Source organism: Delphinus delphis, chromosome 9, assembly GCF_949987515.2.
Source record: "Delphinus delphis chromosome 9, mDelDel1.2, whole genome shotgun sequence".
Lineage (NCBI taxonomy): Eukaryota > Metazoa > Chordata > Mammalia > Artiodactyla > Delphinidae > Delphinus > Delphinus delphis.
Genome location: NC_082691.1, coordinates 74,585,891 through 74,612,154, shown reverse-complemented (window position 1 = coordinate 74,612,154; position 26,264 = coordinate 74,585,891). Strand labels below are relative to the sequence as shown.

The 26,264-nt window shown below is 38.8% G+C and overlaps 1 protein-coding gene across 2 annotated transcripts in view; it reads right to left on the bottom strand.

Annotated features, from left to right (window-relative positions):
* Positions 1–26,264, bottom strand: part of MET (MET proto-oncogene, receptor tyrosine kinase) — a 127,001-nt gene that overhangs the window by 24,325 nt on the left and 76,412 nt on the right. The window contains exons 4-12 of one of the 2 annotated variants that reach the window (XM_060020781.1): positions 22,345–22,479; positions 21,167–21,340; positions 15,932–16,092; positions 13,857–13,959; positions 13,609–13,745; positions 12,771–12,932; positions 11,906–12,005; positions 8,174–8,392; positions 859–1,005 (exon numbers count right to left, since the gene is read on the bottom strand). In XM_060020781.1, the coding sequence (XP_059876764.1) occupies positions 859–1,005; positions 8,174–8,392; positions 11,906–12,005; positions 12,771–12,932; positions 13,609–13,745; positions 13,857–13,959; positions 15,932–16,092; positions 21,167–21,340; positions 22,345–22,479 (1,338 nt within the window). The remainder of the gene's footprint in view (positions 1–858; positions 1,006–8,173; positions 8,393–11,905; positions 12,006–12,770; positions 12,933–13,608; positions 13,746–13,856; positions 13,960–15,931; positions 16,093–21,166; positions 21,341–22,344; positions 22,480–26,264) is intronic. The other variant, XM_060020782.1, reaches the window with a different exon arrangement.

The window sequence follows — 26,264 nt, the reverse complement described above, 5'->3', positions numbered from 1 at the left end:
CTTATACGAAATGTCTAGAGTAGGCAAATTCATAAAGACAGAAAGTAGATTAGAGGTTACCAGGGGCTGGGGAAGAGGAGGGATTGTGACAGTACTATTGAATGGTTCCAGAGGTTCTGTTTAGGGTGATGAAAAAGTTTTGGAATTCGACAGTGGGGATGGTTGCACAACACTGTGAATGTAATTAATGCCACTGAGTTGTACACTAAAAAATGATTGAAACGGCAAATTTTATATGTATTTTACCATAATTTAAAAAATGTTATATACCTAAAACCATTGAACTGTATACTTTAAATGTATAAACTGTATGGTATGTGAATTAATCTCAATAAAGCTGTTAAAAAAAAAAGAATGAAAAAAAAATCACTCACTCCGGTTCCCAGTTATATGATTTAGCTGTTTACATGAAAGAAGTTACTATAAAATAGTTTAATTCTTATTTTACTTCATCCAGTGCATACATATTCTTTTACTTATGGGTCTCTGCATTTGAGATCACCGTAGCGGGCAGTAGTTTGTTGGCTCTGGCCTCTTGGAGTGGTGAGAGGTGGGGAAAGGGCCCTATTGAATGTGTCCTTATCCCTCCTGAGAATTACAGAAAATTTCGGCAAGAACGTGGCATGATGGAGAGGAGCGTGTCCAGTAAGGACTTTTGAGGTCTACCCTTTGAAGCTTGGGAAGGAGACAGTGCAACAAAAACCTCACTATTTCTAAAATAACAACTAAGAAGCAAGGCTGAGATGATGAGCTAAAGCCAACAGACAAATGAGCTTTAATGATTTATGTCAAGCCTGCAAGTGACATAATTATGCTGGCATCTTTATTTACATCATGAGAGGAAAGCAGGAATCCCACCTCTATATTTAGTTCGCTGTTCAATTTCAGCAGGTCATTGGGGACCGTACATAAAACGGCTTCAGAAAGTGACTGTATATTCTCACAGCTCTTATTTCCAACTTTTAACACTTCACCTTTAACTGCTTCAGGGTCAATATCGTTTCCCTGGAAGAGAAAAAGAAAAAGGAGCTTGTTAACACTTCACAGTTTTGCAGGAATGCAAACAATTGTGAAGGAATATAAATATACTGCAAACACAGGCCATGTTGTTTACCAAGGCACATGATTTTCTGACACTCATTTTTTTTTTTTTTTTTTGAGGTACGCGGGCCTCTCACTGTTGTGGCCTCTACCGTTGCGGAGCACAGGCTCCGAACTCGCAGGCTCAGCGGCCATGGCTCACGGGCCCAGCCGCTCCGCGGAATGCGGCATCTTCCCGGACCGGGGCACGAACCCGCGTCTCCTGCATCGGCAGGCGGACTCTCAACCACTGCGCCACCAGGGAAGCCCATGATTACATTATTTTGAACAATTATATAGTTACATGAAGGCGTTAAAAACATTGTTCAATTTGACATATTTAGTTAATTGAAGTCACCATTAGGTATTTAAAATATCACTGTTTTGTTGAAGAAACCAATAATTACCCTTGGTAAAGAAGTGGCACAATTTCTCATATGAAGACTTAATGAGTATGGCTATTTATTTATTATTTTAAAATTTTATTTATTTTATTTTTATTATTTATTTTTTGGCATTGGGTCTTCGTTGCTGCACGTGGGCTTTCTCTAGTTGCGGCGAGGGGGGCTCTTCTTTGTTGCGGTGGGCGGGCTTCTCACTGCGGTGGCTTCTCTTGTTGCAGAGCACGGGCTCTAGGTGAACGGTTTTCAGTAGTTGTGGCTCGCGGGTTCTAGAGCGCAGGCTCCGTACTTGTGGCGCACGGGCTTAGTTGCTCCACGGCATGTGGGATCTTCCCGAACCAGGGCTTGAACCTGCGTCCCCTGCATTGGCAGGCAGATTCTTAGCCACTGCACCACCAGGGAAGTCCAAGTATGGTTATTTATTAAAAAGTCATTATTTTGAGGGGAGAGAGATATCAAAACTTATTAGCATTTTTCTTAGGGACAAAGAGCAGCCAGTAACAAATACAGTACTGCTCCTTTGTTTCCCACTTTGTTTTACATGACCTTTAACACTTGGCAAACTAGTTTTACATACATTGTCTCATATGGATCTCGATACATTGCTAGGTCAAATATTATTCTCGGAAAAGAAGCTGGAAGAAAATACTTCTTTCTAACATGAATTTGGAGTTAAAAAAAAATGGATATAGACAAAGTCTATCCTTACGATATTTCTAGAGGCAGTATGTGTACTCCATTGAACCAGGTCAGCCCCACAGGGCAAGTCAACGTAGAAGCACATAAATCTAATAAGTCACCTTGGGGCTTCAAATGACAACTTGTTGGTTAGGACTGAGGAGGGCTAAGGCATTGGCTCACATACTGGAGGAAATTCAGGGAATGACAAAGGAAAGAGATTAAAGAGCTGGAGGGCTTGATTTATGAGGGAATGACTAAAATGTATCTTGCTTGCTTAGATAATGATGAAGGCTGGGGGAAGGGATGAACATACTGCGTTTACATTTCCAATACTCCTTCTTTTAGGCTCAGGGCTCCCTAGGATGTTGCATAAAAGCTTATCTAAAACAAAAACAGGTCACAAAGCTGAACAACGAAACCCCTTTTCATTTGTGCCTACTAAGAAAGGCATAATAATTAGTGACTTACATAAGAAATTAATATCAGCTTTATATGTATAGTGATTATTTTATTTTTTTAAAATTTATCTTATTTATTTATTTTTGGCTGCGTCGGGTCTTTGTTGCTGTGCGAGGGCTTTCTCTAGTTGCAATGAGCGGGGGATACTCTTAGTTGCAGTGCACGTGCTTCTCATTGCGGTGGCTCCTCTTGTTGTGGAGCACGGGCTCTAGGCACACAGGCTTCGGTAGTTGTGGCGCACAGGCTTTGTTGCTCCGCGGCATGTGGGATCTTCCCGGTCCAGGGCTCGAACCCGTGTCCCCTGCCTTGGCAGGCGGATTCTTAACCACTGCACCACCAGGGAAGCCCTGAATAGTGATTATTTACAAAATTTACAATCCAAGATATCAAAAAACTGATACTGGAAGCCCACTACTATATAACAGAGGGGACCAAATCAGGAAAAAAAAAAAGGTATAGGCTGGTTTTTGTCATTTAAAATAAACATAGCTTTATCGAGCTGTGGAAAAAAATGTTTATGTTTAGAAATTTTATTATTTACTTTTTATTATTAATATTAGCTATTATTAAATAGTAGAACATATTTACAAAATTGGATTAGTTCTTCAGTCATTAAAACAGTAATACATAGGTTTTTAAATAAAGCAAAATAAAAGGAGCTTTCTGGTCTTTAATCCCCTACGCCCATAGAGCAATTTAGAGTTATAATTATCTCATTTTATCCTGCAAAGATACTTCCCTGAGGTAGGTATTATGGTCATTCCTGCTTTACACATTGAGAACTAAGGTTCAATAAGGGACTTGGTCGTGAAGCAAATCAATTCCATTTAATACAAATCTACTTATCATCTACTACTGTGTGTTAGACAAAACTCTATAATATAAAGATGAGTAAGAGTTTCTCCCCTCACTGTAATGTTTAAATGAATATATTTCTAAAGTGAAAAACTGTTACTCCTCTGTCATATCAGGATGTCCCTTGTCCATTTCCTCTGAACTCTGGCCAGGTATGACATGTTTCTATCTAGGACTCAGGCCTGGGAACCCATGTCTGAGCTGGTTACAGAGCAGAGCAGATAGGAGTGGAAGTGGGTAGGATTTGAAAAATAGCATTATAACAGGCAGGGTCTTGCAAGTTTTCATGACTCCAGGGGGCCACAATGTTGAGTCTGGGAAAGTCAGTTAAGGCCATGGAGGGGATGGTAGCAGGACTCAGCCAGGCCACGGTCCAGGGAGGCTGGCAATAGAAAGTCAGTGAGGTGGGGTGGTGGTGGAGGGACATTTCCACTTTATCCAGAGGATATGAGCCCCCTCAGCTTGGGAACTAGGCCAAAGAACCATCACAGAAAGCTTTAAAACTAACTCCACAGGACATTAACAGGCATTTGGGGAAAAAAGTTCCCAGGTCTTTTGAGGAAAGCTGGATGAACCAAAATTAAATTGGTTTCTTCATTGGCTACTTGGGGCACTGGGAAACCACAGGTGCTGTCTATGTGCCCTGGAATATGGGTTTTTTTCCCCCACAGAATGCATATTAAAGTGTGTAGCACAGGGAAATACAGTTGACCCCTGAATAACGTGGGGGGTTAGGGGCACTGACCCCTGTGTAGTTGAAATTCCACGTATAACTTCACAGTCAGCCCTCTGTATCTGAGGTTCTGTAACCACAGATTCAACCAACCATGGATCACATAGGACTATAGTATGTATTTATTGAAAAAAATCTGCGTATAGTGGACCTGCACAGTTCAAACCTGTGTTGTTCAAGGGTCAACTGTACTAGTTTATGAGCACCATCAATAAGAATAGGTCTTGACACTGGACCAAATGACCTCTAAGAAAACAGCCCTTCATTTCTACCCTGTCTGGAGACAGAACTGGCCTCACGGTGGTTGTGAATGGGTTTGGGCCTACAATTGCAGGTATCTTAGTCAGAAGTGGGAGGAAGACAAAACTCTAGCTGGCTCTGGGCAGCAGGTAGACTGAGTTAGCTCAGAACTACTCTCCCTTCTAGATCCTTCTGATGCCCAGAAACTGACACAGGCCTCTAGCTGAGCTCTCAACCTTCGATCTTATGCTCCTAGTATCGTAGCCTGAGCCCCTGTTCCCTGACTTAGATGATCTTCCTGTTGCTTTTCCTGTTTTAGCCAACTTCTCCAAACTGGACTTCTGAAGCATCTCTATTACCATGTATATCTATATGCTCCAGAATAAGATGAAGCCCCAGGGCAGTGTCAGGCAGTCCTAGTTCCAGCATTAAATACTGTGCTTCTCTAGTTTCCATAAAATATGATCATGAACAAAGAGTCATATAAGATAATTAGGAAAAAATTCAGGGCTTCTTTCAACAGAATTGACTTTTAGATATTTTTAGAGTTTAGAGCTATTTCACTTAAAGGATTGTACAGCTATCCATATACCGTATGATAGAAAATTTCTCCATTATGAAAGGTATTTTGGTATTCATGAAATGAAAGTTAATATGAAAGCCTTTGTAATGTAGTGGAAAGAAGACCAAATTTGGAATCAAGAAATTTGAGTGTGAGCCCTAGTTATGCTGTTTGCTCCCTAGATGACCCAAAACAAATTACCTAATCTTTCTAAACATCTGTTTACTTATCTACAAATGGGGATGATTATCACTGACCTCCCAACCTCTCAAGTCCACATGAGTCTCAAATGAAACAATATATGTCAAAGTACTGTGTTAACTAAAATTCCACACAAATGTGAGCTGTTGTTGACATGAACACCGTACCTTAATGTGTACTCCTAAAGAGATGTCTACTTCTTTTTTTTCCCATAGATTTGTTTATTTTTTACTTTTGGTGGCATTGGGTCTTCGTTGCTGTGCACAGGCTTTTCTCTAGTTGCGGTGAGGGGGGCTACTCTTTGTGGGGTGCGTGGGCTTCTCATTGCGGTGGCTTCTCTTGTTGTGGAGCATGGGCTGTAGGCGCAGGGGCTTCAGTAGTTGTGGCTCGCGGGCTCTAGGCGCAGGGGCTTCAGTAGTTGTGGCTCGCGGGCTCTAGAGCGCAGCCTCAGTAGTTGTGGTGCACAGGCTTAATTGCTCTGTGGAATGTGGGATCTTCCCGGACCAGGGCTCGAACCCGTGTCCTCTGCATTGGCAGGCAGGTTCTTAACCACTGCGCCACCAGGGAAGTCCCGAGATGTCTACTTCTTTTTTTTTTTTTTTTTTTTTTTGCTGCGTTAGGTCTTCACAGCATATGGTATCTTCCCGGACCAGGGCTCAAACCCATGTCCCCTGCATTGGCAGGCAGACTCCCAACCACTGAGCTACCAGGGAAGCCCCCCGAGATGTCTACTTCTGATGGCCACTGTCCACAGCTGGTGCCTAAGCCTTGGATATAAACTACCTCCCACATTAATGGGGTTTCTGATTCGTCCTGAGGAATGACTGATCCCCGATCTCTATTATGTTCTCTTGATCCAAACTTGGCTGACCCTCTTGGCCATGGTGTAATCATTACACCAACTATTGACTAAGCCAATTCTCACAACTAGGGCTGGAAACTATCGCAGTCTCTTTTTAGCCAAGGAATTCTTGTATGCATGGCTGCTTGAGGAGCACGAACTCTTCCTGGCAACAAGAAGTAAATCTCACTCTAAACACAATTCTCTCCATAGTGTTTTCACTGACGGAACGCAAACATACTTCACATTCATGTTTTGAATGGTAATTGAACAAGCACAACATGAAATAAAATGACACCCTTTCTTTTGATAAAAAACAGTTCACTGCTTGTCCAGAAGAGGCTTTTTCTTTTCTTTTCTCTTGCTTTATGTTTCTTTGTTTCTGCCCTCAGAGAGGCAGAGGTTTTAATGTGATCAACTTTAGAAACTGATAAAGGGTTAAATTGTTATCACACAAAGATTCTCTTATACTAGATTTCCTCTTACACATATGTAAAATGGAATATGGGAGAAGACTGAATCATGACACCAAAATAGTCCCCCAAAACTGTTCCTTTTTTCCCCAGATTGCCACTCTGTGACATGACAGGTGCTAGACCCTTGTTAGAGAAAAGAATCATTCCATATATAGGCAAGAAAAGAAAGTCTCTTGTGTCTGTTTCCAGAGGCCTCTTGGGCCAGGTTGGGAACAGCATTGAAAGGCTGAGGATTATGTCAAATCATACTTTTCTTGGTCCAACAATTTTGTAGGACATTGAATAATGGGTATGTAATTTACAGAAAAAGGAGTTTTCTCCTCCATATAAGACTGCTTGAAAGGGTAGATAAAGAACCATTCTTCTCTAATCCTTCCATCATAGATACAGGAACAGAAAAATAGAGTTTATCTGGGTGTAAAAATATTTGCAAATAAACCTTTGTTTTCATCAAGAAAAATCAAATGGAATCTTTCAAATGGCAAACACAGTAATTGTTGAAAGCAAAAGGTCACACTAGATTAATTTTATTGGGAAAAAAAAGAAGTGATAAAAGCTCTTTCTCCCTTTCTAAAACTAATTAAAGAAGCAGATGAAAGAACTCTGCTATGGTAAACATGCTGTTCGTTGAAGCAGGCTTCCATTTAATTTCACGCTGGGCTTGCTTAATTATTGTACAAAACATAGTTGCGAGGTTAGTAAACTTGTATGAGTACGAACGTGTGCATGGGTTTGGCTGTAGATAAAATCTTGTTGAAAAAGCAGAAAAATTTTAGTAGAAACATATTCTTACTTAGATGGAGATGGTCTTTGGGAATTTATATTACATCTAAACAAGGACTATCGTATTACTTTGTGTTTGTTCATATTTGCATTCAGGCTATCTTTCAGGGGGAAAATCCTGCATGCCTAAAACATCATGTTGAAGCATAAATATTTTGTTGTTTCTAGAGACTGGGGCTACAGATAATTAAAGTTTTGATCATTTTGCCTCTTTTATTACTATTTGAAGTAAAAGTGACTGAAGCAACATAAAAGAGTTGTATTCTAGTCTTCGTTTTGCCACGATTTGATCACTTGTCAAACCACTTAACCTCTCTGGGTTTTAGTATTCTTTGTTTGCAACAGGCTGGGTTAGAAAACATGATTTGCGATTGTCCAATCAAATTATATTTAGAAGCTAATATATTTCTGAGGTAGAGGAAATCCAGCTCCATTTATAAATCAGCTTAGAGATAACCACACCCAGATACAAAATTCCAAATTAGAAGGAAGTACAGAACTACAATTGATGCGTTTACTTTCATGACTCTTACCTTTTATCTTATAATGAGCACATTTAGGTGTCCAGGGAAATATATAACGTTGGCAGAATAATACATCATAGGCAACTTTAATGGATTTGTGTCTCACATTTACTACTTTTTAATATATACACAAGAAAGAGTTTTTAAATGCTTCATTAAAAAGCAGTTCGTGATTATACATACCTTTTAGTCTTATGTCAGAAAGATTTGTTTCTCAGAGCTTAGATATTTGCCGATGTAGTAGAAGATAATGACCAAGTACAATTTTATTCACATAGCTATGAAGTCAATTAGGTGCAAGTTGATGATTTGAGAGATGATTTTAAGCATTTCTTACCTTAATTTCCAGTACATTTTTACTGCCTATTGAGATCATCACTGGCTTTTCAAAAGGCTTAAACACAGGATTATGTACATAAATGAGATCAAAGTATTTGGAATGGATCCCATCTAACATGAAAAAGGCTTTGGTTTTCAGGGGGAGTTGTAGGTTCAGCTGTTGTAGTGAAGGAGTTGTACAGCAGATTATCTCCGAATTAGAGCGATGCTGACATGCCTATAGTAAAACACAATTATCCACTGTAAACAGAACATAGCTTGACAACATCAATAGCAACTTTCACATTTCACTGTTTCAGACAATCAATTGAAAATGTACAATTTTGAAAAAAATCTACATTTAACTTCCTAATGTTGAAGAACACATTTCTGGAAACATGACAGATGTGATTCTCTAAACAACACGGTCTTTTTTTTTTTTTTAACATCTTTATTGGAGTATAATTGCTCTACAATGGTGAGTTAGTTTCTGCTTTATAAAAAAGTGAATCAGCTATATGTATACATATATCCCCATATCCCCTCCCTTTTGAGCCTCCCTCCTACCCTCCCTATCTCATCCCTCTAGGTGATCACAAAGCATCGAGCTGATCTCTCTGTGCTATGCAGAAGCTTCCCACGAGCTATCTATTTTATATTTGGTAGTGTATACAGGTCACCTTATTAGTGTGTTTTAAGCTATCAGTTACTGAGTGCCAGGTCCTGTGCAAAACACTTTAGTACAAGGTTGGTCTCATTTGATTCTCACAATAATCCTATGAGGTAGGTGCTACGATTACACACATAATTACAGATGAAGAAACTGAGCTTTGCAAGCTGATGTCATCAGACCAGGTCACACAGCTCTGAGTGGCAAAGCAGGGAACATAAATCCTAGGCCACTGACCCTAAAATTCACATAACTCCCACACTGGATGGCTTCTGGCTCACTTTGTATTCTCTACTGATAAATCTTTTCCTATGCTATTTTACAAAGGCTCTGTTATTATTATTTCATGCCCTTTCATCTCTCATTTCAAATCTTCCTCTTTGTAATTCTGATTTATAGAAGTTTGGAAAATGTGGTTTCCTCTTGATTGTGCTTAGACTAAACCACCAACACAAAGTGGCACATTTAAGGTTAAATGTTTGCATTTTTTCCCCCAAGGAAAAGACAAACAAGCAACAACATCCCTCATATTTCCTTTTCTTTGACAAGTAGAGTTGGAGATAAAACAATTACTTATGCCCACAATAGAAAAAGGACTCAGGATATACATAAAAAGCACAAACAAAATTGGATATTTGATATTTTCTTTTAAAAATAATTTAAAAAATTATCCTACATTAAAAAATGTGTGCTATAAGCAGATAAAGAAAACTGATAAATAGATATAATATGAATAAAATATTACTTAGTTTTGTATCAAATCCATATTATAATGCTAAAAGCTATTCTATCATCTTGAAAGAAAGGAAATGAACAATTTTACTGCTATTACGGTAATTCTCTACGTAACAAGAAATTTGAAAACTATACAATAAACTGCTGGCTTCTGGGACATAATGCATATTAACAAATTAATATGCATTTTGTTAAGAAGGTGATTAGTATTTTTATTTTAAAATATTTGAGTTCGTTAGGCTTAAAAATTATTGTGGCTGGATTGGTATATCTAAGTCAAACCTGACTAAGAGTTTTTCTCTGTTAAATAATGAATGGGTTCAATTCATCATGGTCAGCTTCAAATTCTATAAGAAGCAGGGAACATGGAAGGAACACACGTCTCTTTAAGAGGTTTTTCACAAACAATAGTCAAACAGACCCACTGAATTTTTCATTTCTGTCCAATTTGAATGCATTGTTCTATTGTACTAATATGTTTGTGGCTAAAATAAGAGAAGTTTACATTTCCAGATATGTAAACAGATAAGATTTAAATCTTCTACCATTGTTTGAATCTTCCTTGGCACATCTAGGAGGTTTTAATAACTATTTGATTACAAATGAATGAATGATGCCATATGTCATCATAATGCTGGTGAGGAAGAAGGAAGAAAACTTAGCCATTATTTCAGTAACGCAGGCTCGGTGTGAATTAGATAAACTAATAAGTTCTCAGATTTCTACTTTAAAAAGTCACATGCCAACACCAAAGAGGGTTACTGTTATTTTTATAGGTTAATGAAAAATTGCTATGCCTGGCTGTGGAGAACCGATGTCCTTTAAATTAATAGCGGCGGTATTCTAACTTTGTTTGTGGCCATGTGCAGGGATTGGTTTCAAAGCTCTCTACTTCATACGGTGACTCCCTGGAGTACAATCTCTCAGAAATATTATAAAAATCTAATAATACTCTTTAGAGGTGATGCAATGTGGCTGATTGAGAAGGTCAAGAAAAATCTCATTTGAGATGACCTTATTGTTTGGTGATTTGGCTTGACATTTTTAGCCCCAAATTGGTTTTTGTAATTAAAGCACACTGTGGTCTTAGCCTTCACAAAATATTGGATGGGAATCTAAAAGGAAGTGCTGTAATTCAATCTATTGCCTCCCCAGTTAAGCCCCTGCTTGAGAGGGGGCACTTAGAACTTTCATTCTAAGTTGTGTGTACAAGTCCAACTAGATTATGGATATTTTATATCAAAGAAAAACAACAAAAATATGAAATCTTTGTAAATAACTCCAACCTTCCTAAGGTCTGAAGTAAAACTACCATTTTAATGTGATGTCCCAAAATTGTTAGAGCACAAAATAGGTCAATCACTTTTAAGGAGGAATTCAGTTAAATTCTGATTGACCTTGCAAATAAAAGAAAAAAGGTGGAGAAATACCAAACAACATACACAATCTAGGACATAAATATTCTAACGGTCTTTCTCATTATTTGATAACATGCTAACCAAGGCACAAGAGGAATGGTAAGAAGCAGGGATGTGTAAGAAAACACTGTACCACTTAGGAAGACAAGGATGCTGTGGCAAGATTAGAGGCTTTACCCAAGGGTTTTATTAGAGCAAAAGGGTTGATGTCTATGGGATATTAAAAAAGGGGGGATAGGGAAATGCAATGGCCTGAATGATTGCATCCTCCCCAAATTCATATGTTGGAAGCCTAATCCCCAGTGTGACTGTATTTGGAGATGGGGCCTTTGGGAGGTAAGTAGGTCATGAGAGTGAAGTTCTCATGATGGAGTTAGTGCCCTCATAAGAAGAGACACAAGAGATCTTGCTGCCTCTTTCTTTCACCTCCATGTGGGGATACAATGAGAAGATAATCATCTGCAAACCAGGAAGCAGGCCCTCCCCAGACAGCCAGATCTGCTGGCACCCTGGTCTTGGACTTACCAGCCTTCAGAACTGTGAGAAATAAATGTTTGTTGTGTAAGCCACCCAGTCTATGGTATTTTTGTTATAGCAGCCTGAACTGACTAAGACAGGGAATGACGTGGTTTGCCCTTGTACTGACTGTCTTTAAAAAACACTGCCTCAAGTTGATAATCATTATTTGTGTCTAAATATTATGTGTGTGTGTGTGTGTGTGTGTGTGTGTGTGTGTGTGTGTTTTATAATGTTAGCCTGAGACTAGATAATTTTAGTTGTTGTATAAAAAGTACTATTTGACCCATGCTGCAAGGAAGATAACTAGCAAACATTAAAGGCAAAACTGAAATGTCTCTGCTACCCTGAAAGCTGGTGGCAGAAGCAGAGATGCTGAGCTCTAAGCACAACTATCACTCAGAGGACTTACCACTGTAAAGTTCCTTCCTGCTTCGTGCACATTTATTACCATCCTCAGGATACTAACTGAATTCAGGTTTTTTCCAACACCTGTTATTGTGCTCCCACCACTGGCAAAATAAAATAGGAAAATAGCAATATTGAGAGGTTCTTTCTCTATCAAGTATTTTAAGAGAGAAATTAAATTAAATCACACGTACTGACTGCAAGTTATAGCCACAGCCAAAGTCAAATGAAAGTTCAGTGGTAGTTTTTCTTTGGCAATAACTTATTTAACTTGAAAATGTTTTAAAAGTTCATATTTCATAAGCTGAAGAAATGTATTTGTCTTTTTATTCACAAAATATGCAAAAGAAATATTTTTTCCTGTCTGAAAAAAATACAAAGGAAAAATGAACTTAACTGTTGTTGCTAGACTGATAGAATTAACAGAAACAAGGCAGACTGAATTGGGTCCAATGAGATATTGATTCAGAGGGAGTCTGGTATAAGGAAAAGCTGTGTGTAAAGTAGGCAGGGCAAAAATACACTGAAGAATGAAGAGAAAAAGGTGATTCCACTTTTAGGCACTAAGGTTAGTATAGAATTAAAATGTACATAATATAAGTGCATAAATATCAAAACTATGATGTCCAGCTAAACTGTTTTAATGAAATCTATTTAGAATAGGATAAAATGGCATGAACTAGCACTGATAAGGTCAAATTGTACTCAGAGCCTGAATGTAGTTTTCACTCCCGAATTGGAAAGGTAGCCTTCAAAAAAAATGCAACAGTATCAAATCCAGAGACAAAACTGTCTTCCTTTTGACTATTTGACAGCCAGTCATACTCATGTTCATTATTTTCTTATACCCATCAGAAGCTTTTACTTACCTAACAAAAGATTTGGTGGGATGTATTTCATAGACAATGGGGTCTTCCCGGTAAATGAAGCTGTTCATCTCTCGGTTGGCTAAGTCAATTTTCAATTTAATAGGAAACTCAGTTGGAGTGCTTTGGGCTGGGGTATAACATTCGAGAATACTATCTGAAACACTGAACAAAAAAATTAAGAAAATGGACCTTTGCTATTAGAGACACACATATATTAGAATTATATACATAAATCAAAAGGGTATCAGTCAGTGGCTCCTAAGTGGGAATTTTCTGATGTGGTCTAGAAAAAAACTCTTTCTAATCTAGAAATTGTAGTCAATTTACAATTGACTGGATCCCAAACTTAGGTCATCCTTGACTTAGAAATATTTGGGATTTTAAGCAATTTTAAAGTATCCTTTTGGCACTTGATTAAACTGAGCTCTCCCAAATCTAAGAAGCAGAAACATAACTTCCTAATCCAATCTCCCTCATGCTTCTCACCTCCCCAAAGTGATCTGACCTAACTGTAAATCTTGATGGAAATGTTTATCTTAATTTATTGTCAATTACCAGAATCTCACAGCTTATAGCATAGGTGGGATACTAAGCATAACAATAAAGAAGGTGGATGGGAAGACAAAACTTAAAAGTGGAATTAATAAACCATAAGGGAAGGGTAGAAAAATCAGCAAAAAGGAGTAGATGGATTTGGGAAGAGAAAGTTTTGTAAGATGGAGAGTAAATAATAAACATCTTGATTTTTCGTCACAAAAGAAGAACAATCTTTTCTTGATTTGTTAGGTATACATATTAATCCGTCTTGACTGATGCAACAAAAAATAAACTACAACACCTTTTTAAAGTACATGTTTTTCCACCAATTGAAATGTGTCTAGAATTTCCACTGTTTAGGTGCTTTCCAGTTAATGTAAGTAAAGTGCCACCAGTTTTAGGACCATAACTTGGAGAAATACTTGTTATTATAGGATCCTGAATGAGAGATAGAAACAAAACAAAATAACTTGTTAATTTTATAACTCTAAGTAGATTAAGTAATAATTAAATATCCTAGTTCATGAGAAAATTAATGCCTAGACTTACCACATAGGAAAATGTACTATAATGTACGGTCCCTCGACTGTTTGAAATAACTATGGACATATTGAAATGTTCATTCATTGCAGGACCAACTGTGCATTTCAACCTGAAAAAACAAAGTTTTATATGTTATAAATCCAAAGGCATTTTCTGGGTTGGCTGTTTTATATTATGGGCCATTATCTCTAAACAGTGAGCTGACTACTCTAAATAGCAAGCAGAGTTTACAGGTAAGCATTAGAATTGAAAATTGCATAATTCTGTTTCTGTACTATTATGCTAAACTTTATACTGACTGTCTCGTATTATTCATACAGACAAAACAGGAAATGTTAAACCTCATCAATGCAGACCTCACCAATTGAAAAGTTCATTATAATATAATAATATACAATTATAGGCATAATGTTTGGCATACTTAAGATGGAGAGATGGTGCTTCAACAGCATATGAAACAATGGGCTGATTACAACTAAGCAGAATCTCTTCTTTAAATTATGTCAAAAGATAACATTTCGGGCTTCCCTGGTGGTGCAGTGGTTGAGAGTCCGCCTGCCGATGAAGGGGACACGGGTTCGTGCCCCGGTCTGGGAAGATCCCACATGCTGCGGAGCGGCTGGGCCCGTAGGCCGTGGCTGCTGAGCCTGCGTGTCTGGGGCCTGTGCTCCGCAACGGGAGAGGACACAACAGTGAGAGGCCCGCGTACCGCAAAAAAAAAAAAAAAAAAAAAAAAGGTACATTTCTGGGTTACACGTGTTTATTTAAGTTACTTAAAAAATGATGAAATTGTGATAGGCTTTCCACAGAATTATTTTTGAATTAGTAATCTTATTATAATCCTAAAAAGTATAAATATAATTTGTTTTATTAAATAACTTTTTTAAAAAAAATTATTTTTTTATATAGCAGGTTCTTATTCGTTATCCATTTTATACATATTAGTGTATACATGTCAATCCCAATCTCCCAATTCATCCCACCACCACCACCTCCCCTGCCACTTTCCCCCGCTTGGTGTCCATACATTTGTTCTCTACATCTGTGTCTCTATTTCTGCCCTGCAAACAAAAGAGGATGAATTATGTTTCACTTTTACAGGCTCTAATTTACAATGCAATGAGCAAGAACTTACAAGGGGGATTTCTAGAATGAATTTGTTTTGCCATTAAGCTAAACAAGTGTGACATTATTTGATGTTTTGGCCTCTGTAAAATGAGTAGATTTAGATCTTTGTATAACCCTGAAAGGAATTCTACTAGGTATAAAATAACCACTTGAAAGAATAGGTTCAACTATAAAACTTTAAATGTTTGGTTGTTGTTACTACATAACTAAAAATTTCTGGGTTCTCTGTTCATTATGGGATTCAGATCTTATAGCAGTTACATGTAGAATACAGTAGAACAGGAACAGGTCTTGAATCATGAGAGCTGAGTTTGAAGGCCTGTTCAGCTCTTACCCTCTGGATTACCTCTGCTAATCTACACTCCACCTTTCTGAACATCTTTGTAAAATAGGGATAACATTGCTATTTCCCAAGATTTGGGAATTGTTATATGAAATACACTCCCTCCATTACAGTGCCAATAAATATCAGGTAAATATAAATTTAAACTTATCATAAACAACAAGTCTCAAAAGTGTGATTCAGCTGCTTCATTACATTTCTGAGGTTTAGAAAGTGAATTTAGAAGAGAGGGTCCATATTGAGTGGTTTCTGATTTTTATAGAAAAAGCTGTTTGAGACTCTCTTTATTTGAAGACTTTAAAGATGGAACGACCCCAAACAGTGCTATTCTTTCAAATCTACTCAATTTCTCAAGAGTTGTTACAAAAATACTTGAAAAACTCCCAGATGCTAGATTCTTCTTTTCTTCACCTGAGTAATGTCACCTTTCTTCTTCCGTAATCCTGGTGAGTAAACAGTTTTAAAAACAAAACAAATCCTCAAGGGGAGTGATGGGCCAAGACCCTTTTTAACTCAAGAGATAGACATTTGGGGAGAGTTTTACAAGATTCATTCAAAGACAAAACCCGTTTTCCAAGCACACCCTGGCTAAGCGATTTCATGTCCTTACATGTTTATCGTGCTCTCACTTAAGGTCAAGGTGCAGCTCTCATTTCCAAGGAGAACTTTGGTTTTCTTCAAGTCAAATTTATTATTCCTCTTGAATCCAAAGTCCCAGCCACATATGGTCAGCGTTGTCCCTCCTTCAAGGGGGGCACTAGTTGGGAAAACCTATGAGGACAATATAGAACTTAAAAAAACCCAGTATATTATTATCTTTCATAGGTGTGGAAAACAAAGAAACAAACAAACAAAATATGTATACTCAAAGAGTTTGAAATCCTTCCCTTCTCCCATTATCTAAAAAAAAATGAATTTTCACTATAGGAAAAAGGGTCACAAATTTCAGAGAATCTGGAACAAAAATTAAAACTATCTGACAGGCTGATGAAGCAAGCTGTTTTCAGGAGATCCAGAGATGGGAAGGAGAGCAGATTCAGCCTGGGTGGGGATGAAGGGCCCTCTTGGGCATAGACACACTTTGGGCCTAGACTTTTACATGCTTATAACCCCTCCATGGGCCTTCAGATTGAACTCTGATCAAAACTCCTTTACAGGCCCTAGAAGCCAAGCCCTAATATATGCCTTGGTCTGTATGCCAGGTGGGTGTGTGCTACATTCATGTTGCTATGGTATTCCCCACCCAGAGGAGAAAGTCACACAGTAAAAATACCTCTTTCTGCACCCAGTGTTTTCATAGCTGCATTTATCAGCTATCGTAATATCAACCACATATATGATATTCAATACATATCTGCCATTCATTCATTCACTCACTATAAATCATCTACTGCAGGCCAGGTATCAACAAATGAATAAGTGAACCCATTCCTTTATACTTAATTCACATTTATTACTAATCTGTCACTTTTATTTTTTCTTTAAATATGGTCACTATTTGATATATACCAGCTGGTTAGTTGACAAACTAAATGATGTAATATTTAATATATTCAATATATTATTTCTATTAGAAGTACATAAAAACAGAATTGGAGAGCCCCACATGAGATCTGTATTGTAGCAATGTTTCTAATTATCTCCCTTGGCATCACCGTACATCTCATTTCTAGGACTGACTTTTTTTCCTCAGGCTCAGTATTAAATAAGTAATAGCTTCCTTTTATTATTGCAGGCTCATCTCTGGTGTATTAAAAGTAAAACCTGGGCCTCCTTGGTGGCGCAGTGGTTAAAGAATCCGCCTGCCAATGCAGGGGACACGGGTTCGAGCCCTGGTCCGGGAAGATCCCACATGCCGCAGAGCAACTAAGCCCGTGCTGCACAACTGCTGAGCCTGCGCTCTAGAGCCCGTGAGCCACAACTACTGAGCCCATGTGCCACAATTACTGAAGCCCACGCGCCTAGAGCCCGTGCTCCGCAACAAGAGAAGCCACTGCAGTGAGAAGTCCGCGCACCCCAACAAAGAGTAGCCCTGCTCGCGGCAACTACAGAAAGCCCGCACACAGCAACGAAGACCCAACACAGCCCAAAAAAAAAAAAGTAAAACTTGAATTCATTAATGAAAATTTGGCAACTGTGATATAAGATAGCATTAGGCTCTTATGAAGTCTATACAACAACTATTCTTAGGCTAAAACTATTAAAACAAAACAAGTTTCTATGTTGAAAATAAGCTTCTCCTCAGCAGCAGCTTTGTGACAATTGAGAAAGGAAATGCTCTTTTGGGGGGACATATTGTAAATTGTGCTGTAAAGTACAATGGTGGGAAAACACAGCACCGCTACAGAGGCAACTCAAAAGCCAGTAAAGGTATCTGCTAAAGACAAGTTAGTGAAAGTGTAAAAGTGATTCTTTTACAATTTAGAAGAGCTTTTAGCAAAATACAAATTTGCAAACATTCCCTTCCCTCCCAAGTAAATGACCACAAACCAAAGTCACACCCTTGTTGCCAAACCCCTTCAAAAGTCTTAGCTTAATGCCCTTACAATAGCTATTTTACCCATGAAATCCATTACACAGTTGTGCCTTTCATGAAAACTTACTTCGCCCCTGTCTAGCCAAATGAGAACTGCTAGAAAAAAAAATATCTGTTTATTATTATGTTAGAAATCCAGGAGGAGGAAAAAAAGACATCTAACCCTCCAGGACTCTCTTCAGCCTGAGGCAGTCACACAGCTGCTGTTTCCTCTTTTAATGAGGAGTCTTGCCCACTGAAAAGAGCCCAAGGCTGATGTTGGCCTGATCCCCCTGTCTGGATTCCCCCCTTTCTATGTAAAAATTGAAGTCTGTCACTCCACATTCATCATCACTTTCTATATATAAGGCAAAGCGATTGGGTGATGATTTCAGAAAGACACGGAGAGTTGTTTGGTTGGTATGCTGGCAACAGAAAGAGATACTATAAAACCTCTGCTAGATCATCAGGATTTGAAAAGCCAGCTCTACTTAGCTTTCCTCTCCTGGCTGAAATATTAGAGGGGGGCATCTGAGCTTTTCTGCCTTAGCTTATGGGGTAACGTTCACTCTTCCAGGGGAAAAGGAAGGATGCAGTCTTGGACTACACACCCTTGGACAGAACCAACAATGCGCTGGCAAACTCTGAGTTATCCTGAGGGTAGAGAAACTCTGTGAGAAGGAAATGAGTGTCCGGCATAAAGCCACAGAGGCTGTGTCTGGATATGGTAGAGCTAGCCACAAAAGTAGCTACTGTCCTTTCACAGGTGAAAATGATTTAAATGATCATATTTTCAAAACCCATTAGGATATACATGAGAAAGTTAAAACAACACCACTACCACCAAAAACTTTGGAAAATTAAAATTTGTCTCTTCAGTAAATGTCACTAATATATTGGTGGCAGTATATTGCAGGCGTGAGATAAGATATCTCAGGTCCCTCATTAGATATCACTGTTGCTTCTTATCTGAGTCTTCTGATCAATTAATAAACTGTTTTATTGTCTCACTGGGACTGAACTCTAATCCTACAAGAATGACAGTTTTATCCTAATAAATTCAGAATATATTGGAAAGTGCTCTTCCTTTTCTGAAGCATTTTTCATTGCTCTCTAAGTACAAGATCAGATAACATGTTTGAAACAAAATAATGGGCTTGCAATCCTGAAATATTTCATATGTGGAACTGCAAGGAATTTCAGCCACTGAACATCATGTACCTTGAAAAGCAGATTGACTTAACATTTATTGGAAAGTGAAACTCTACACATTAGCTGGGTTTTGTGCCTGCAGCGTTTAAGACAGATAAGAAAAAGATGAATAATCTGTCTTATTTTTTGCAGTAAGAATGCTAAATGTCATGCTCTAGTGCAGCATGAAATCTTCCTAACAACTATGAACCGAAAGGGATTTATGGACTCAGCTGCATTACGTTTTTTCTAACTGTAGCACCCAAGCCTCAGTGAATCGCGCAGGATGCAGTCCAACCTTTTAAAAATTTCCAGCTAGAGTGCTGGAGTTAGGGAAGGTGTGGGGTTGGGGTGGGATTCAAATATTATGGGAGATTCTCTGGTTCTAGAAAATTCTAAAATATTTACTGTTTTTAACCATTTTAATATAGCTTTCATTACTAATAAAAGGAAGTACATGGGTCAAAATTAAATGTTTCATTTGTACAAGTTCTTAACATGCTCTTTATTTAAAACATCAGCTTGGCTGTTTTTGAAATGAAATTGTGATTTAGTTGCACACACACACATACACACACACACACACACACACACACACACACTCCCCATATCTCTTTCATGGAATAGCTGGATTCAGAGGTCTGGTGTCTCAAATTGCCACGGCTACGTGTTTTAAAACGTATAAAACTGCATGTGGTTTTTAAAAGCATATTAAACACACAAAAAGTGCATAAATAATACAGTATAGATTTAAATTTGTTTTCTTAATATCTCCTAGTTTATTCTCGAGCTGATCAAGCTAAGTCTTAATAACTGTGTAACACCTAACATACAATGATTTGGTTTAAAACCCAGTCACCCGGTACAAATCTTTCCCCAAACCGTAGCTAAATGAAAACAGCCATGCTCTTGGGGGTGGTTCCTGTTCTGACTCGTACACTTTGTTTACTTGGGCTTGAACCAAGCGACCGACCAAGACCTTTAACTTGAATCTTTCACAGGAACCACTTAGTACTAAGTCCAACTGTTCCACATGCAGGCAGAGAAAATATACACTGGGTCCTCACCAGGGAAGTAGCTTCAAGCAAAATGTGTCTGGATCAAGAAAAAAATTTAAAAAAATTGCCATGAAGATTTTCATAGTGCCAAACACATGCTTAAGTAAATAAGGCAACAGAGAGTTAGAGAGTGTGGCTACAACGTCATGGCTGAAGTCCACTTCTAGAAGCTCAGTTCTCTAAGAGCAGGAGGCACTTCTGTCTTGTCTGGGACTGTATCTCCCCATTGTCTAGAAGAGTGTCAGCTGTGTGGTATGCACTCAATAAATGTTTTTGGAATGGATTAAATAATGAATTGGCTTACAGAGTATAGAGGTTACTGTAGTCATCAGCTGTGCTTTTACTTCTCTTCCAGGAACTTTGAGAGAAGGCACACAGTCACCCATTTGTCCACCATCCACTTGCTTCCCACCTTGCCCTGAGAGGTAACCTCTAGACTCATCAGTGATGAGACAGCCATCATCTATGTGTCAGACAGAACGAAACCTCCTGTTTTGCCTGCTCCAGCATGGCTGGGATCTCTAGCTTGCACGGTCCAGGTTAGGGTTCTGGATTATGCCATGAGTGGATCCCCGTGTGTGATGAAGGCTCATGCATGGGCACCTGGTAGATAAAGCAGCTGGTGAGGAATCAGAGAATGGGCAGGCCAGAAGGGAACAGCTCCCAGTGTGAGGAAATGGAGAGCAGTATTGCTCTCTAGCCACCACTCTTTTATTCACATAGCACTAAGGGAGAGCAACTGCCCAAGGAGAGTGTGAAGCAAGCACTTCAAGTGCAGGGCCTAGGGGCATGTGCCCAAACACCACTCTAAAGGAAAAACCTGGGGGGTAGGATTTCCCTGGTGGTCCAGTGGTTAAGACTCTGTGCTTCCAATGCAGGGGGCGTGGGTTTGCTCCGTGGTCAGGGAACTAATATCCCACGTGCCACGTGTTGCGGCGAAAAAGAAAAAGAAAAACGTGGAGGGAGATGGTGCTTGGGCTGATGGCTCACAGTTAAATGAATACATTAATTTTTGAATTTTTCCACCAATGGGATTTATGATTTCCAAAAAACACACATGACAGCTGACAGAGACTTCTACCTTGTAGATTGTAGGCAGACAGGTCTCTTGAGTCCATGTTCCACCAGGGCATTCCTCCAATCGCACACATTTATCATGGCACCAGCCACACTGCACAAAGGAAGGGGCGGAGAGGCACTGACTGCAGGACTGGAAATGTTCACAGCCCAAGCCATTCAGTGGGATCTTGGTGATCTGTGAAGACAAGTGATGGAAAGAGCTTCCAGAGGGTTTTTTTGTTTGCTTAATAAAAACTAAATACATCGAAGACACATATAAATATAATTTTACAGAGTCTGACAGGGATAGCACCTATGTGTGCTAATCGTAATAATGCTTACGTGATTAAAATAAAAAAAACAAATTTCTTCCTTCCTTCCACTGTTGGTGCATATGTGATAAAAGTTACCATTACTGTCCAGTGAACACAAGCATTACCATGTAATATTAGAGGTCCTATTTATTGGGACATTTTGCTCTGTCTGAGATGATTTTATTTTTATTATTTTATTAAAAAATTTTTATTGGCGTATAGTTGACTTACAATGTTGTGTTAGTTTCTGCTGTACAGCAAAGTGAATCAGTTATACATACACATATATCCACCCTTTGTTTGATTCTTTTCCCATATAGGTCATTACAGAGTATTGAGTAGAGTTCCCATGCTATATAGGTCTTTATTTTCTATTTTATATATAGTAGTGTGTATATGTCAATCCCAATCTCCCAATTTATCCCTCAAGAGTATAAATTAAGCTGCTGGAAAACACACTTGAAGCCCGGGGAAATTCTAAGTAAGTTTACGTATCATTCTGGCATCAAAATGTACCTCCTCTCAGAGAAAAGGGATTACTGGCCAGTGTCAGATTCCAAGGTACACTTCAGGGTTTATCTGCCCGCACTAGAGTTCTGCCCTTAGGGCTGTAATTCTCATTCTGCGTGTTTGTTCTTCTCATTGAGAAATAGAGGACAAAAGGAGAAGTTCACATCATGAAGAGGACCTAACATAGGTCCAATCTTCCCCGAGTAAAAATTTAACTTGATTTCAGAAGATCTCTGGAATACTCAGGAAAGAACTTGATAGAAGAGAGGCGAATTCAGATGAAGAGAGAAGTTAAAAAGGACCAGATGACACTGGCTGTAAATATCCACTGAGGAGGAACCACATTCATGGAACCTCCCTGGGGAACAGGGCTTACCTTCTTCCCAGTGACAACGAGTGTATAGCCATTTTGGTTTAGCGGGTTCTCCACAATTGCTTCAGGAGACACAGGGTGGGAATCCAGGAGAAAATTCACGTGTGGGGTTAATGATCCTGATCGAGAAACCACAACCTGAGGAACAAACCAGAAAGCACCCTTAGTCCAATAAGCTCAGTTTAAATATACTGTCAGGGGAAAATGTGGACGATAATGGTAATACCAGATTAGACGAGCTCATGGGTGTTTGAACTATAGGCCCAACAGTTCATCTCACTGTAAATCAATATGACATCTTCTAATCTCCTGCCTTGAAGACAATTCATCTGCACCCCCAAGACAGAGTTTTGCCTATTATCTTTTAATGATTTCTAGGGAAGGAGATCTTCCAGTCAATCAGCCAGCACATGCAGACAAATCCTCATGATTGTATTGGGAACTGGAAGAGCCAAGCACAGAAGACCTCCTTTATGCTACAAGGATACTGGATTATTTTTTTAATGTAGTCTCCTGACTCACCCCACTGAGCAGCTTCCCTTGATGTAATGGAAAGGGTAGTGAATGGGAAGTCTGGAGACCTGGATTTGGTTCCAGCTTTGCTATTCTTAAGCCATATGTATAGATCTTTTGAGGTCAAAATAGGCCCTCAGCTAACTTAGAAATGGTGTGCTGTCATTTCTTACAGACCATTGTCCCATCATACTTTTTTACTTTGATTATAACTAAAGTTCTGCTTCTTGGCCTGGTGTTACAATAAGGCCTGATGGTTTTAACAATGCCTTGGAAATGAGGTTTGATGACTGGTGTGATTCTTGCTGTTAGGTATTTCTAATTTGGGATGGTTCTCAGTTATATAATTTCCATCTGCCCAGCTGCTAGAACCCAGTAATAATGAAGTCCAGGTATAAAATCAGATGACTATCTGAGATGAACACTCAGACTATAGGAGAGTTTAGGAGCACTCAGAGGGACTCTCATTCTTAAATAGGGCATAAGGTTGTATCTACAGGAGGGTACAGGAGGCTGAGCATAGCTCTGGGCTTGGAATTGACTTTGTGAAATTGCCTGACATCCAAATACCCTTTTACATTTCACTGAAAGTGCGTTTATTTGCCATGTGTTTGAAATCATGGGACAAACGTGGGCAGCTGTGAGATTAGGATTAAATAATAAATAACTACTCCTTCTACCTCAGCTTTCTTATCCATAAAACGGGAATGAACTGCGTAGTACTCTAACAAACACACAACATACAAATGTTTTGGGGAACCAGTAGTAAATTTTTTCTTCAGTATAATAAAGGAGTCAAGTTGCCTGAAACAATTTGGGAAGATTCCCAAAGTCCCTAATTTGCTCCCAGAGAGTGGACTGTTGATAGAGAAACCAACCACGCTCACACAGAACTATAAAAATTAAACACCATGACATTTTTTTTCTAACATTTGTTCTATCCCAAACACTCAACACTTTGAAAACAACTCCATTAAGCAGGGTGGCTATATTTGCACAGAAGTTAAGTGACGGATCGAAGGTCATTTGGTCAGAATGGGAAAGGATGGAAACTACTGTTATTCTTAAATTTAGGGCCAAATAGTTATTTGTGACTTTTGTAAGGAAGTAAAAAGAAGTTCAATTACCAGTCCTACCTCCCTTTGGGTGCTGGTTACAAGCAGACTATCAGAACACCATACTTCTGTCCCAAGTTATCCAGATTTCAGTTAACCAATTTTTCTATCTTGACGTACTTCTGGTGCTCACCACCTTTTGTTTTTCCTACCCCTCACTCCTCCCTGCCCCCCAGTTTTTTCATATTTCCCTGATTGTTGTCAATCACTTCAAACTGAAAAGGTGAAAAAAATTTTCATTTTCTCACACACAAGTAAAAACCAAAACAATACACCAGCCTCTCTTAATAACCTGACTCTGTTCTCTGCCTCATTCTGTGCTTTCTACTTCACTGGAGATCATTCATCCCTCTGAACCTGCCTATAGGTATTTGCATTTTGTTTCTGTCTCTCTTATACCTTCCATTCTATTCAGACCTGCTACATAACAGTCACCTCCTCCTACTGTTTTGTCTCCTATCTTCTTGCTCTCTTTAATATCATTTCCCCTATCTATAATAAGAAATCCCTTCTTAATTAATAGGTCATCATCTTTGACTTTATCAACTATCTTAAGCCCATCCAAATATTCATTTCCCAGAAAGGATTAACATTACTCTTTTCATAAAGGAGCTCTTTGCACCTCTGGAACTTGGCTAGATTGATTTGGTGCATTACCAGTTAAGACTTTTTGTCTGAAGAACACCATATATGATGGTAACTGAGCCTTTAAATGGGTATTTTATTTACTCCTCACAATAATCCTACAGGGTAGGTACTATTGTTTTCCATAAAGAAAAGATGACAGAGAATCTCAGCTAGAAAGTACAAGAGTCAGGTTTCCAAGGAGCTTTATCTCATGCCAGAATCTGTTTGCTTGACCTCTTTTTAAACACTCAACTGATCTACTCTTGGAGCACCAGAGTAAATACCAATAAAAAAACTTCAACTCTGAGCTCCCAAGAGCCACTTATGAGTCAAAGCATTAAAACAAATTTCACAATATATTTGCCTTGCCAAATACTCCTTGTTTCAGTAATCTTGGCTGCACAAGTTAAGTGTGCCTAAGGAGAAAGACTCCACATCTAACTAGTTTTTGACGGCACAGAGGAAATGTTATTAGTACAGCTGGCAAGCTCAACTTTTGATCATGAGCTAGGATAAGTGTGGCTTGTTATAGAAAAAGGAATGAACCAGAGAAGACAGGAAGGCTGTGTGGAAAAGTGAGACGACTGCTTGGAGTTTCAAGCAGAGGTCATATCACAGATGCAGATACATTTTTAGTTGATCATTAGCCCTTTCTCTGGAGGGATACCTATTGCTATTGTTTCTATCATTAATTCCTCACTTTCTCTTATTGCCAGAATTCTAAATGAGTGGGTAACCACTTTAACTCTCAAAATACTCCCGAAGCAATGTTTGCAAGAAGTTAGGAGTTCCTTTTGGTTGTCATGGAGATATTTCTAAGGACAGAACAGAATCCAGCATTTAAATTTAATTCTTATGATAAATCACCTGGCAGTCTTAGGACAATGAGCAAGAAATAGAAGACTGGCAACTATCTTTTGAGTTTCTACTGTGACAACTAATCTTTAGTGTTTAGTTCTCAAAACCATTTTCTTTAATGTTCTTGAAAATACAAGACTAGGGTGAGGGAGTAGGGAGGAATCTGAATTTACTTGACTGTGGTGGCTATGATCTCAAATTACTTGGGGGAGGACAGGGGAAGAAATATATGTAAAAATAAAATAAAACCTTGTGGCTAGGGCCCTAAATTCATGACCCTGAACAAAGTAATTCTATGTAATATATCTATAAATACATAAAGGCCAGACCTCTTCACCTCACAGACAGAGTTCTATTTTTTATTTTTATTTTTTGCATTACACGGGCCTCTCACTGTTGTAGCCTCTCCCGTTGCGGAGCACAGGCTCCGGATGCACAGGCTCAGCGGCCCTGGCTCACGGGCCCAGCCACTCCGTGGCATGTGGGATCTTCCCAGACCGGGGCACCAACCCGTGTCCCCTGCATTGGCAGGTGGACACTCAACCACTGCGCCACCAGGGAAGCCCCAGAGTTCTACTTTTGATTAAACTGTTATAGAATTTAATTTTCTTTAGGAAGGATGAATACAATTTAACATGAGATATTGTTTCTCACATAACGTGAGATACGTGGTTTTTCTCCTCATTTTTTTTAAAGTAGACAATTCAGTGGTTTTTAGCATATTCACAGATTTGTGCAACCATCTTCACAACTAATTTTGGAATATTTTCATTACCTCAGAAACCCCAAACCCCTTAGCCATCATCCACC